Source organism: Pantherophis guttatus, chromosome 7 (assembly GCF_059756535.1).
Source record: "Pantherophis guttatus breed Tessera chromosome 7, ASM5975653v1, whole genome shotgun sequence".
Classification (NCBI taxonomy): domain Eukaryota; kingdom Metazoa; phylum Chordata; class Lepidosauria; order Squamata; family Colubridae; genus Pantherophis; species Pantherophis guttatus.
Genome location: NC_142069.1, coordinates 29,465,049 through 29,477,615, shown reverse-complemented (window position 1 = coordinate 29,477,615; position 12,567 = coordinate 29,465,049). Strand labels below are relative to the sequence as shown.

Sequence of the window (12,567 nt, the reverse complement as noted above, 5' to 3'; positions counted from 1 at the left end):
CAGAATTCCTCAGCCAGCTTTGTTTTGCTGGCTGAGGAATTCTGGGAGTTGAAGTTCACAAGTCTTAAAGTTGCCAAGGCTGGAGACCCCTGCTTTAAAGCAACATTGAATTGAATGAAGCATATCATAAGCTTATTGGTTGCTCAACCTCATCTATTTGACTGTTACAAAATATAAATGCTACACTTTTGGTCTACCCAACACAACTGTTGTTATGTTTCTAAACTGTTGCTTTGTTTCTAAAACAAAGAAAATCCTATTTGATAGGTTATACCCATTTTTGTCCCCAAAGTGAAAACAGAATACTGGAAACGAAGTTCTCTAAATTCCTTTCCAAGTTCTATCTTTTGATTCTGATCATTGGATTTTATCAAACATGATGGAATTGCTTTGTTTCTTACTGATTGGCCTTCTCATCGAGTATCTGATTAAATGTTATATCTCTCAGCAACTGATTGATTTTCAGCGTATGTTATACTAGCTTGAGGAATTTTTTATTTTTGAACTAAATTGTCTCCCCTTCTCTCTCCCTCAGGATGGTAATACATATTATTTCATTCGTTTAGAAATACAGCAAGTCAATTCTACCATATTTGAGTACCTTCTGTTGAGCAAAGTTTTGGATTGTTGTTCCGAAAGAATGCCCTGATGGTGGCTAGCCCTTTGAGACAGGCAAATTCAGAAAAAGATAATTACTTGAATTTCTGGAACAAACTTTAGTTCTAGTAGGGTAATGTAGCAGAATCTTGAAAACCTGCCAAAGGAATTCTTCAGCTCAATTAATACCCACCATAATTAAGATGGGGTTACTCTGGGTCTGTTTCTTATATTTCCCCCTCCCCTAGATCTTTAACAGACCTGTTTTTTTAAATCTTTAATCTTTCTCCTATAATGGTATTTCTTCCTCCTCCTCCTATATTTCCAAGGTCTGTTAGATATTCCATCACAATAAGAGAATAATAAAAGTGGAATTGTTTATGATGTTAGATTATTCCATGTGTCTGACTTAGTCACTGCTATTCATCAATTTTATTTACAGCCAAAAGGTTTTAAAAACGTTTTTAAAAACATTTTGGGCCTTTTGGCCATAAATAAAACTGCTGTTAATGTAGCCTGCATACACAAGTTTCTCCTGCGTATAGTTTTCTCGTATAATGACATTGGGCAGAAATAACCAAGCACGGAGCATGCATCCACCAATAAACAAAAAGCCTGTAGCCTGTTTGAGAAAAGTATGGAGAAGTTGTTTGTTTTAAGAGCTTACAAGGCTTCCATTCTTGTTTAAAGAAAGATCTAAGAACCCAGCAACAGCTTGTTTCAAAGATCTGTTAAGGAAACCTCCTATCTAGTTTGTATTGATCAATCTTCTCTTGAATTCTTTTACAGCTTATAGTTACAAAGAAAGTAAAACATTTATTTTAATCCCAGAAATGTTATTCTGAAGCTAATGAATCTTCTCCCTCCTTCTCTCCCTCACTCCATCCTCCCCTCTCTCTTAGCTTAGGGAGGTGCAGCTGAATGGAGAGGGGCTCTCTTTGGAGAACTGCACACTAGAGGTTGCTCACTTAAGCTTGTTGCAATGGAAGGACCCATCTGCTCTTCTATTCTCACATGACATCAGAGGTAAGTAGCTAAGCAGATGTTGTTGTGATGTGTTTATTTATCTTTGATTCATTTGTACACCAAACTTGAATATCTTCTGCATTTGTGTTGATCATATTAAAATATATACAAATGAACACCTGATTATTTATTTTTCATCTCTAAGGAGCATTTAATTTTCTGGTAGGATGCTGGTCTATATGGACCCTTAAAAACTCTTTCCTTACTTCTACTCTCTTCTCTTTATTAGGTTATCAGCCTATCAAAGAAGCATTTGATTCCAGAAAGAAAATTCTTGGTGACTCATTTTATGTGCGTACTAACCTGAGCCTCCTGGAGCTTTCAAACCCTTATGCTCTATGTGTGAAGTGTCGAGAAATCCTTCATGTTACTGATACTTTGTATAAGGGGCAGTTGGAATGGTATTGTGCTCGTGTGGACCCCTTCACACTTCGAGACTTGGACAAGGGCACAGTACCCAACTACAACAGGTAATCATCCTGGGGCGTGTGCCCCTTGTTCATGTATTACAATTACTATTTTGTGTTTCAAAAGGGGGGAAAAATAGGCAACTCCATTTTTTTCCAGAGATTGTAGCTCAGTAGCTCAGTCATTGAAGATGGGCTATGAGGGCAAATTCTAGCCCTAATATCTTCAGCTATGTAGAGAAAGAAACAAATGGGTATGACGTGAAATCAGAGCATGCAATATTTTAATAGATTCTTAAACCAGCTTTTTATTCTTTATATAACACAATTTTTGCGCTTATTAATGGAAAAAATTGTGGTTACCCACAAAGCAAAGCATCACTATGATATGTTGGTGTTGTAAATGCAAGGTTTGTAGGAAAGCAGGGTTTTGTTGCGGAGGGGGGGGGGAGAAGATTCTGATAGCCCAGTTTATTTTACAAAAGGTCCTGTCCAAATTATTGATTTGTGAAATTCAAAAATTTGGAGAATGACTGAATGAATGATGATCGTAAGGTACATTTTGCCTACTAAATGTTGTTAAACTCTAGGCTGCTAGATTTCTCATCAGTTCTGCTATTTTTAAAAATACTTTAAAGTAATTTGTACTATTTAGATAGTATTATTAGAATAATTTTAGATGCACTTGGGTTTCCAGGATTAACTGAGGTTTATTTGGTGCTGTGCTCTTACTATCTTGCTATCAGAATTCTAGAGAAAACTCTGTGGATAAGTGCACGTAGACAGAGATGGAACTGGAATCTGGAGTAAGTGGGTTGCTCAGTGGAGAGATTTTAATTTGCCAGGCCCATGTTCAAATGAGCCAGAAATATCCATAGGAATATTCATGATCAAAAACTCTGGGGAGACAGAAATGACAATTGGATAAAGATAATGGAAATATATATAAATTAATATATATATATTTTAAAAAAATTAAATTGGCCACCCCAACCTAATACCACCCAGTATGTTGGATTACATATTCTGTTGTACACAGCCTGCTGATGGAAATCATGGACATTAAAAATTCAGTGTAACTAATTGTAGTATCAGATTGGGGAAACATTTTGTTAAAGAAACCATTGATTTAATAATCTATTACCTACTATAAAATAAGTTTTTTAAAAACCCTATGCATTGACAGCAGGTTTCAGAGTTGAGCTTAGCAGAGTTAATTCTCAATGCAGATGGCAGACACTGTGTGTGTGTGTGTGTGTGTGTATACACATATACACATACACATACCCTTTTGAAAAAAATGTTTCCTTTTCTTTAGAGTTATTGTTTTAATTATACATTATTTTATGCATAATTAATTTAAAAGTGAATTGATTTGGTCTATAATCTGAAGTTTCCTGGGGCTGGCTGAAGAATCATATGTTGCTTCACCAGCAAAATAGGGGGCTATAGATCCTCCTGGCTATTGTCTAGATGTGTAAACTTCATTCTCAAAATTCTCAGTAATGTGAATGCTTAATGGGAGCTCTAAGAACTTATAGTTATTCATGCCTTTGCTCCCTTCCCAGCTGTAATACACTATATGAGGGTGCCTTTGAAGTCTCTCCTGGAGTTACAGTTGGTCCAAAATAACATCTCATCTGCCTCTTGGTTTTACCCACCTTATAACATTGTTGTGCAAGCTGCACTGGTTTTCTCTCTTTCTTTCTGGGTACAATTTCTGCTGGTTACCACTTTTAAAGTCCTGCATGGCATAGAGCTAAGTTACCTTGGGACGATCCATTCTGCTAGGTTGGCTAGAGTAGGCATTGCTCCAGGTCCTTCCCTTAAATATTGCCATCTAGTGAAACCTGGGAAATATGTCTTTTCTGTAGCCCATCCCCTGTCCTGTGGAACATTCTTCCCTTTGAGATCTGAAAGCTATCATCCTCTCAGCCTTCTGTGTGGATATCTGACCCCCACCCCCTCCAGGTACTGGGACCTTAAGGTTGTAGCCTGGGAATTGAAGAGATGAATTGAAAGAATTTTGTTTGGGATCCTGGCTTTTCTTGGTTTCCCCTTCCCCCCTTTATCATCGTTGTTTGCTGCTCAGAATTGTGTACCACAAGATGGGCAGCTATATAATTTATTTAAACAAACAAACAAACAGGAAGTTTGTCAGTTCATACATTTGGATGGAATCCAGGTTTAGTTAAATTGTGTAGCTACTTCATTCTGCTACCACTGTGAGAAGAAAACATGGTCCATTAGAGTGAGTATACCTGAAATAGGCAGCTGATCCATCTGACTTCATATTTACTCCGGGATTAATGTAGTGATTTCCCTATCATGGTAGTCATTCGGTGGGAAGAAATCAATACTTACCATTCTGTCAAGGCATAGATAAAAATGGTGATTGTCAGCAGATTTCATCCTTCTATATTGTAAAATACAAGATGGAATTGCTCTCAGATGCCTTTTGTTGGTAACTGTCTCACTCTAATCCCATTTGGGATTTTGTCTCTTTATTTTAGTGTAGTGTTACATTGTATTATGGGAAAACATAAAATGCAGCTTTTCACCTGAAGGGCAGATCTATGCAAATAGAAGCAGTCTTGATTCTTAATGGTTTCCATTGTGATCTAAAGGACAAAGGATAAAGGCTGGCAAAAGGCCAGGACTTCCAGCTCTGCGACATGCATGGCAGCATTTTAAGAATGGAGGGGAGGGCCGAGAAAACTATTCTGCTGTCTCCTATATAAGTTAATGCTTATGTTTTGAAAATGAAAATTTAAGGTACCCTGTTGTGGAATACTATTACAAAGAAAACACAAGATAGCTCAGTCTTTATTAAGAGGCATTTACCCAGGAGGAATAATAGGAACTAGCACATCATTATGAGAAATGGGAGTTGGGGTTAGTAACAACCTCCTGTTCTGGTGCTATATAAAATGGAGAGCTATACTTATGGCTTTTAGTCACCAAATGATCATAAAAATGACAGCTTTTTGGCATTGGTATGTCTTGGAATACCTCTAGAGCTGGGGTTGGCAACCCATGGCACTGGAGCCGCATGTGGCTCTTTCATCCCTCTGCTGTGGCTCCCTGTTGCCGGTCGGCTCCACAATTGATAGGGCTTTCGGTTGGGACAGGTAGAGGAAAAAAGGCACCGTGCTAGGAGGAGACTCTATGGTGGGGGAACCGGACTTCTGATCAGCAGTGGAAAAAGGACACCATGATAGGAGGAGACTATGGTGGGGGAACTGGACTTCCGGTTGGCTCCAGAATTGAACGGGGACTTCCGGTTAGGACTTTTGTGGCTCTTTGAGTGTTTAAGGTTGCCGACCCCTGCTCTAGAGAGTACTTGGCATTTGTTCTGTTTCATTTTAGGCTGCCAAGGGTCTGATTTTCAACTGATGTCATTCTTTCAGGGCTTACCAGCTCTTGAAGATACAAGTAGCAATGTGGCAGAAAAGCTGCAGGAATAAGGTGAGCTGAAAGTGAGAGACCGGGGATGACGGATGGGTTACCTAGAAAGAACTAATAGTTCATCATTGATTGGAATTGCCATCCAACATATCTGGAGGCCACCAAGGTGGAGAAGGTTAATTTTACTCATTTATATTCTGCATCACCAACAGTGAAAGGTGACTGCAAATATTGCTCTTCTTTCCAGTAACCCAGATAAATGCTGATTGAATAATGAACAGTGAGAGAAGACTATTTTATACAAGTTCAGAAGGACTATTTTTTTTTATTATTGCATCATATTATTAGACTACAAAGCCTTATTGTTGTTAGCCATAATGTAATCTGTTCTTTCATCTAAGAGTCTCAACCTGGCTGATTATCAGTCTGGTGATTATCTAAATTTATTCTACCCTTTACCCTAAACTGAGGTAAAGATTGAATGGCACAAGGTCATCAAAGAGACTATTAAACTGTGGGTGATTTTAACCCATTTCTTTATTCTAAGTCGTGCATTCTATCTATTACATCATAACACATCATAACCCAGTTGAATTTAAGTCAGAATTGTTACTTTGTCTTTATCCTACAGAAATAAACTCATTTTCATAATCAATCAAGTGCAGGGGCCAATTTATTAGAATCTGATAAATAATATATTATTCCTATTCTGCTGCTTTCCTATTTGCTTTTGTATTTCATGTTTTATTTTATTTTATAATTCAATAAAAATGTTAATAATGAGAATCAAATCAATAATCAGTGTTAAATAGTAAAGTTAACGAGTAAGGAACCAGATAGCTGATTTCCTACCATATTGGTAAAGTAAAAATACTTTTATCAGGAGGTAAGAACCCTGTGTGGTAGTACATTAATGGTAGCTATTTCTGTGGTGTATTTTCTTTCTGGAGCTGAAAAAAAAGCATTTTTTCTATTTTATGTACTTATATTTTGTATTTCTTAACTGCCCATCTCCCTTAGAGATTTACATTTTTTCTTTAGATGCCTCTAAAACTAGTGATAAGTCCTACCTTTCTCAGCGAGCTGCATCTCAACAGTCTACTTAGCTTCCAATAACAAATATGTGGGTGTAATTTTTGCTGAATAATGCATTCTTTGTGTTTCCTCTTTTCCCTTTCTTCTCTCTTCCCTTTGGTCCCTTTAGCTGAAGAAACGGACCTTGAAGCAGCTTCGCCTGGTGAAATTCAAGAAACATAATGAGAACCTTTGGCCGGACTCTTGCCCAGGTGAATTGTGATTTTTCTTACGTCTCTGTCCACAGATAGATGGAAGAAGCTTAAAGCTGTACTTCCATTTTAGATTAGTAACTTCTGAGGGACAGTTCATCCTACCAGGGAGGTGTTCTCTATATTCTGGGACATTAAAACTTTGCACGTTCATAAGAAGTTAGAAATCGATGCTTTATTAAGATTCTTAGCCTGCCTTTGAATCATGCCGTCAGGACAGTTTGCAATAAAATATTAAAGGCCTGGTAAATAATTAACATATACAAATAAATGTAAAACCAGGGAATCTTCTAAAATCAGCATACAAATAATACACTGTATCAAACACCCTAAAATAAGTTAAAGGGTAATAGAAAGCAAAATCAGCAGGCACCAGAAAGACATTGGATTAGGTGGCAGGTGAATCTTCCTGGGAAAGTGTTTTCAGAGCCATTATAGGCCAGTTGTTGAAAAATTCTTTCTCCTAATAACTATCACAAATGATTGGGGATAAGAATCTCTGATGAAGATCCAAAATAAGAATATGTTGTAAATCCAGTGTGTATAGGACCTTTGTCTGTGAGTGTGCATGCATGGAGAGCAGTGGTGGGTTGCCCCTAGTTCAAGCCGGGATCGCTAGAACCAGTAGTAAAACCGGCGGGAGGCTCCGCCCACTGACCCAGACGTCATCATAGGTGATCTGCGCATGCGCAGAAGCGTGTGTGGGTGAGATGCAAACTGGTAGTAAAGGTAAGTAGAACCCACCCCTGATGGGGAGATAATAATGGAAACATAGATTACTATATGTAATTGAGAGTTTAGGATCTTTCCTGCAATACACTACTCATCAGAGGAACAATTTACACTGTTTTTATATGCGTGCACATATTCAGAAGCTTCTCCAATCTGGTGCCTTCCAAATATACTGTTCTGACAATCCTGTTACTCTCGACCTGCTGCCTGGGCACAATAGATAAGTACTTCAGTATATCAAGAGGTTACCAGAGTGCAAATGTTTGCTTCATGGTACCACACATTCCTTCATGTATGTTGAACTGGGTGCTGCTTATTTATTTTTAATCTCGGGACATGGCTGATTTAATTTGTAGCATTTGGACAGTAGTGGTTTAAATAATGCATGACCCAAACAGCTCCACCCCTTCTTTCCAAATACGATATACAACTAGAGGTAGTGTTTGACTTAATGATCATAATTGAGCCCAAAGTTTCCATTGCTAAGCAAAGCAGTTGTTAAGTGAGCTTTGCCCCATTTTACAAGCTTTTTTTTGCCACAGTTGTTAAGCAAATCACTGCAGTTGTTAAGTGAATCACACAATTATTAAGTGAATATGGATTCCCCCGTTAACTTTGCTTGTCGGGAGCCAGCTGAGAACGTTACAAATGGTGATTACAGGATCCCTGGACAGTGCAACTGCCATAAATACTTATTTTGATCACGTAACCATGGGAATGCTGCAATGGCCATAAGTGTGAAAACTGTCCATTAGTCACTTTTCTCAGTGCCTTTGCAACTTTGAACAGTCACTAAACAAATAGTTGTAAGTTGAGGACTACCTGTACTAGAAACACAGGAATCCTCCTCCTTATCTGGTATCACTCACAGATCTTCCCTGGCTAAACTTGCATATAGAAAACCAGCAAAGTCTCTCCCATTACTCATTCCTTTCTACCTACAGTTGGAGTTGAAAAACCATACAGTCTGGTTCATCCTGTAGTGGTTCAGGCCCGTCGCCCCGTCATGCTTTCCCCTGGATGCTTAGCCCCTCTGCTCCTGAGGAACCTTCTGGGCCTGCCTTCTTCAAGTCAGGATTTCTGCTTCAGCCCAGCAGGTAAGCTCACGTTCGGAGTGTCCTAGATCAGGGTTTCTAACTCAGAGTCATTCCAGGATGTGAACTTCTGAGTTGAATGCAGGTAGCCCTCGACTTACGACCACAATTGAGCCCAAAATTTCTGTCACTGTGAGACATTTGTTAAGTGAGTTTTGCCCCATTTTACCACTTTTCTTGCTGCAGCTGATAAGCAGATCACTGCAGACAAACTTGCAGACAATAAATTCCTTCGATAACAGGATTGGCAGCAACCCAGCTGCTTGCCAAGAACTTTACTCACAGAGCATCAGAACAAATACACAAAGCCACAGAATTGTCAAGTCCAGTCCGTATTAAATCCAAGGCAGGCAGATAATGTAGTTTCAGAGATACAATGCGACTCGCTAGTTGTTTAGTTTTGTCCGTCACAGAGCCTGAATGGCCACCACACCCCCTTTTATCCCCTGTGGGGTGTGGTCCAGTGACTCAGCTTAATCTCTGGCACGCCTCCTTTTCTGCTGCATGCGCTTGTCTCTCCGATGCTGGCGTGGATCCAGCCAAGACTTATCTTCGTCACTGTCTGACTGCGACTGCTCGGCGATACCTGGCTCCTGGCCAATCTCTTTTCCTTCGGGAGACACCTGAGGCATTGCCAGAGAGGAGGGTCCTGGAGAGGGAGGCCTGGCCAACTCCTCTCCTTCACCTTCGGAGTCTTCTCCCTCCGATAAGACGGGCTCGGGGGTCGGAGTCACAACACTCGAAGAGAAGCAGAACAAAACCTTGGAAGGAGGCCTCTTGTATTTCAGCCTGTGCTTGCTGTTTCCACAATGCAAAAAGTTAAACTATCTGGGCCAGAAAAATTGAATTCTGAGACACTGCATTCATTTATAGAAAATAAAAACCACACCAGCCCATTTGAATGCTCTGTGAGATTGCAGCAAAAAGCTGTTCTTTTCCTAAGAGCTTCATCACAGGAGTGAAATCCAGCAGGTTCTGGAGAACCGGTAGCAGAAATTTTGGGTAGTTTGGAGAACCGGCAAATACTACCTCTGGCTGGCTCCAGAGTGGGGTGGGAATGGAGATTTTGCAATATCCTTCACCCAGGAATGGGGAGGGAATGGGGATTTTGGAGTATCCTTCCCCTGGAGTGGGGTATAATGGAGATTTTGCAGTATCCTTGCCCTGCCATGCCCACCAAGCCACTCCCACCAAACCACACCACGCCCACCAAGCCATGCCCACAGAACCGGTAGTAAAAAAATTTGGATTTCATCACTGCTTCATCCACTAATGCTACAATCATTTGCATGGCAGGTTGAAATCCATCCATGGCCTGGGGAACAGTGAGATAATATTGTGTGCACAATAGGACACATAAGAAACTCCTTCTGAGAGCAGAATCCTTGGATATTTTTCTCGAAGAAAAATGGCTTTCTCTTCATAGATCATCTTACAAAAAACATTGGAAATTACGATGTAGTAGAAATTCTTTATCTAGACAACCTTGTCTTCTATTAATTCCGGTCTTTCTAAGAGCTTTCTTTTCTTGCTGCTATCTTTTTTGCTGTCTCTCTCAACACCAACCTTTTTCCTTCCCTGATGACAATGTGGGAGAATAAAGGGAGTCATCCTTTGGAAGAAAAAGTAAAGTACAGAATAAACTAATCTGCAGTTTATTTCTTTGCAGTCACAGCAAAAGTAACGGTAACAATGCCATCCCCTTCACTATTTCTTCTCTTTTTTTTTTATTGAAAAAGTTTTTCAAATACAAATTTTCCCCCTTTTTCCCCCCTCCTCCCTAACCCCCCTCACCCCCCCTTCCCCTTTGACTTCTTCATAATAAAACCCAAATTCATAACAGATTATATCATACTTTGCTATCCACTTACTCCATCTCCATATACTGACCCTTTCTTTCTAATAAAATTATCATACCCCTCTTATACTATGCTGTAATATGCATTTCAAAGTGACATTCTATTATAACAATATCTAGTAACTCCTGATTTAACATAATGATATTATTATATCTCCCAATTTAACAATTTCCGCTCGTGATCTACCCTTTTACTACCCCCCATACGATATAACATTTCAAAGCATACTTCCGCTCTAAAACTATTCAATAAATCCTAATTTAACACTTATTCAATTCAACTAATTTCCTTCCCCCCCTTCATTACATACATTCAGATCTAAACATAATATCCCTTTTCTTTAAACTAAACAATCCGTAACCTATCCTATCTCCACCCACTTTCCTACAAAATTACCATAATTATTCTTAATATCTTTATTCTTCTGCCCACTCCCCTAGAAAAATATTCCCTTATGTAAATAAAATCCTAAAAGGAAAAAAAAAACTTTTTGCTTGTAATCCATATAACATCTTCTGTAATATCCTTCAACTGGATGATAAATTCCATCACCCATGTTAGGGTAACATCGCATCCTTATTCCAACAGTATTTTCAGAATCTTCAATTACCATCTGCCCCCATCAGTAACGAATATCTTCATATTGGAAGAAAGAAACAAAAAAAGCCCCCAACAACCACCCGAGTGACTTTATAATTATATTCCGTATAATGTTTATGGAGGTATCTTTTATCCAGATTATTAATTCCAACCATCGTAATAGGGTAACAACCAGATCTTCTGCGTGCCCCAATCCAGTAAATCTCTTGCCATATAACTCGACATACACGTAATATATTTATATTCACTATTTCTTCTCAATCGCCACGTTTTCTTACAGGAATGCTTTGTATGTGGTATGATGGGATATTACCAGTGGTGAAAACTGAACCGGTTTACAATCGGTTTGCTGGCTGTGCATGCGTGCTGTGCGCCAAAGTGCACTGTGTGCACATATGCACAGCACACACCAAATGCGAGGTGCGCACATGCAGTGCACACTAAAAGGAGGCATGGGGTAAGTAGAACAGTGCGTGTGGGGGGGTGATTAGTTGTGGCGCGCAATCTTCAGAGCCTTTAAAAAAATTTTAAAAGCATTTTTTTACAACCTATTCGCCGAATAGGTTGTAAAAAAATGCTTTTAAAAGTAAAAAAAAAGGCTCTGACGATCACGCGGCACAGCTGTGATTGTCGGAGCCTTTTTTTACCTTTTAAAAGCATTTTTTTATAACTAGTCACCGAATACGTTGTAAAAAAATGTCTAAAAAGTAAAAAAAAAAAAAGTTCAGACGATTGCATGTTGCTCAGCTGATCGTCGGAACTTTTTTTTTACATTTTTTACTACTGGTTCGGTGAACCAGTAGCCTTTTTTACTACTAGTTCGGGCGAATCAGACTGAACTGGTAGCATTTTACCCCTGGATATTATCCCATCATCTGCGTTGCATATTTTAAGATGTGTCCAATTGACCTTGTGTGGGAATATGCCATTTTGCCTTTTGTTTCAAGACAATAAAAATGTCTTGGGCTAACCCCATTTTTTTTCCAATCCTGACTTAGTCCTAGTATTCAGCAGACTCCACTCCAGACTGCAGGATTAGGTTTTAATCCTCTGAATACTTAATGGGAAGTAAATACCATTAAATTCAGTGGGGTTTATTCTGATTAAAGATGCATAGGAGGATTGAGGGTGACTGTCTTAATTTATAACTTGGAAGCTTTTTGTGGCATTCAGCCCATGCTTCTTAGTGCTATTCCCTCCTCCATATGTTTTACTATCCATCTTTTGTTGTCGCCTCTTTTCACACAGATAACCTTGCAAACCAAAGAGGATTCTGTGTTTCTTCCAAGAATGTTGTTAATGCTGAGAGGCTCTCTCAGACTCAGAGGGACTGTGGGATGATCCACATGATCCAAGAAGCTATTAAAAAGGTAAGAAAACGGAGCCCAGCAGTTCCCACTACTGAGAGGTGGAGGTGAATTGATTTTATTTGTTTGTTAGATTTATATCCACCCTTTTGTTCAGGAACTCAAGGTAGTGTACACTCCTCCCATCCACAACAACAAACCTGTGAGGTAGGTTGGGTTGAGAGAGAATGACTTGGCCCTGCACCCATGCC

The 12,567-nt window shown here is 39.2% G+C and overlaps 1 protein-coding gene across 2 annotated transcripts in view; it reads left to right on the top strand.

The window, feature by feature from the left end:
• CARD10 (caspase recruitment domain family member 10) overlaps positions 1–12,567 on the top strand; it is a 50,662-nt gene that overhangs the window by 34,204 nt on the left and 3,891 nt on the right. For both annotated transcript variants that reach the window (XM_034403855.3, XM_034403854.3), the window contains exons 16-21: positions 1,500–1,623; positions 1,853–2,093; positions 5,441–5,498; positions 6,643–6,724; positions 8,401–8,553; positions 12,258–12,379. In XM_034403855.3, the coding sequence (XP_034259746.2) occupies positions 1,500–1,623; positions 1,853–2,093; positions 5,441–5,498; positions 6,643–6,724; positions 8,401–8,553; positions 12,258–12,379 (780 nt within the window). The remainder of the gene's footprint in view (positions 1–1,499; positions 1,624–1,852; positions 2,094–5,440; positions 5,499–6,642; positions 6,725–8,400; positions 8,554–12,257; positions 12,380–12,567) is intronic.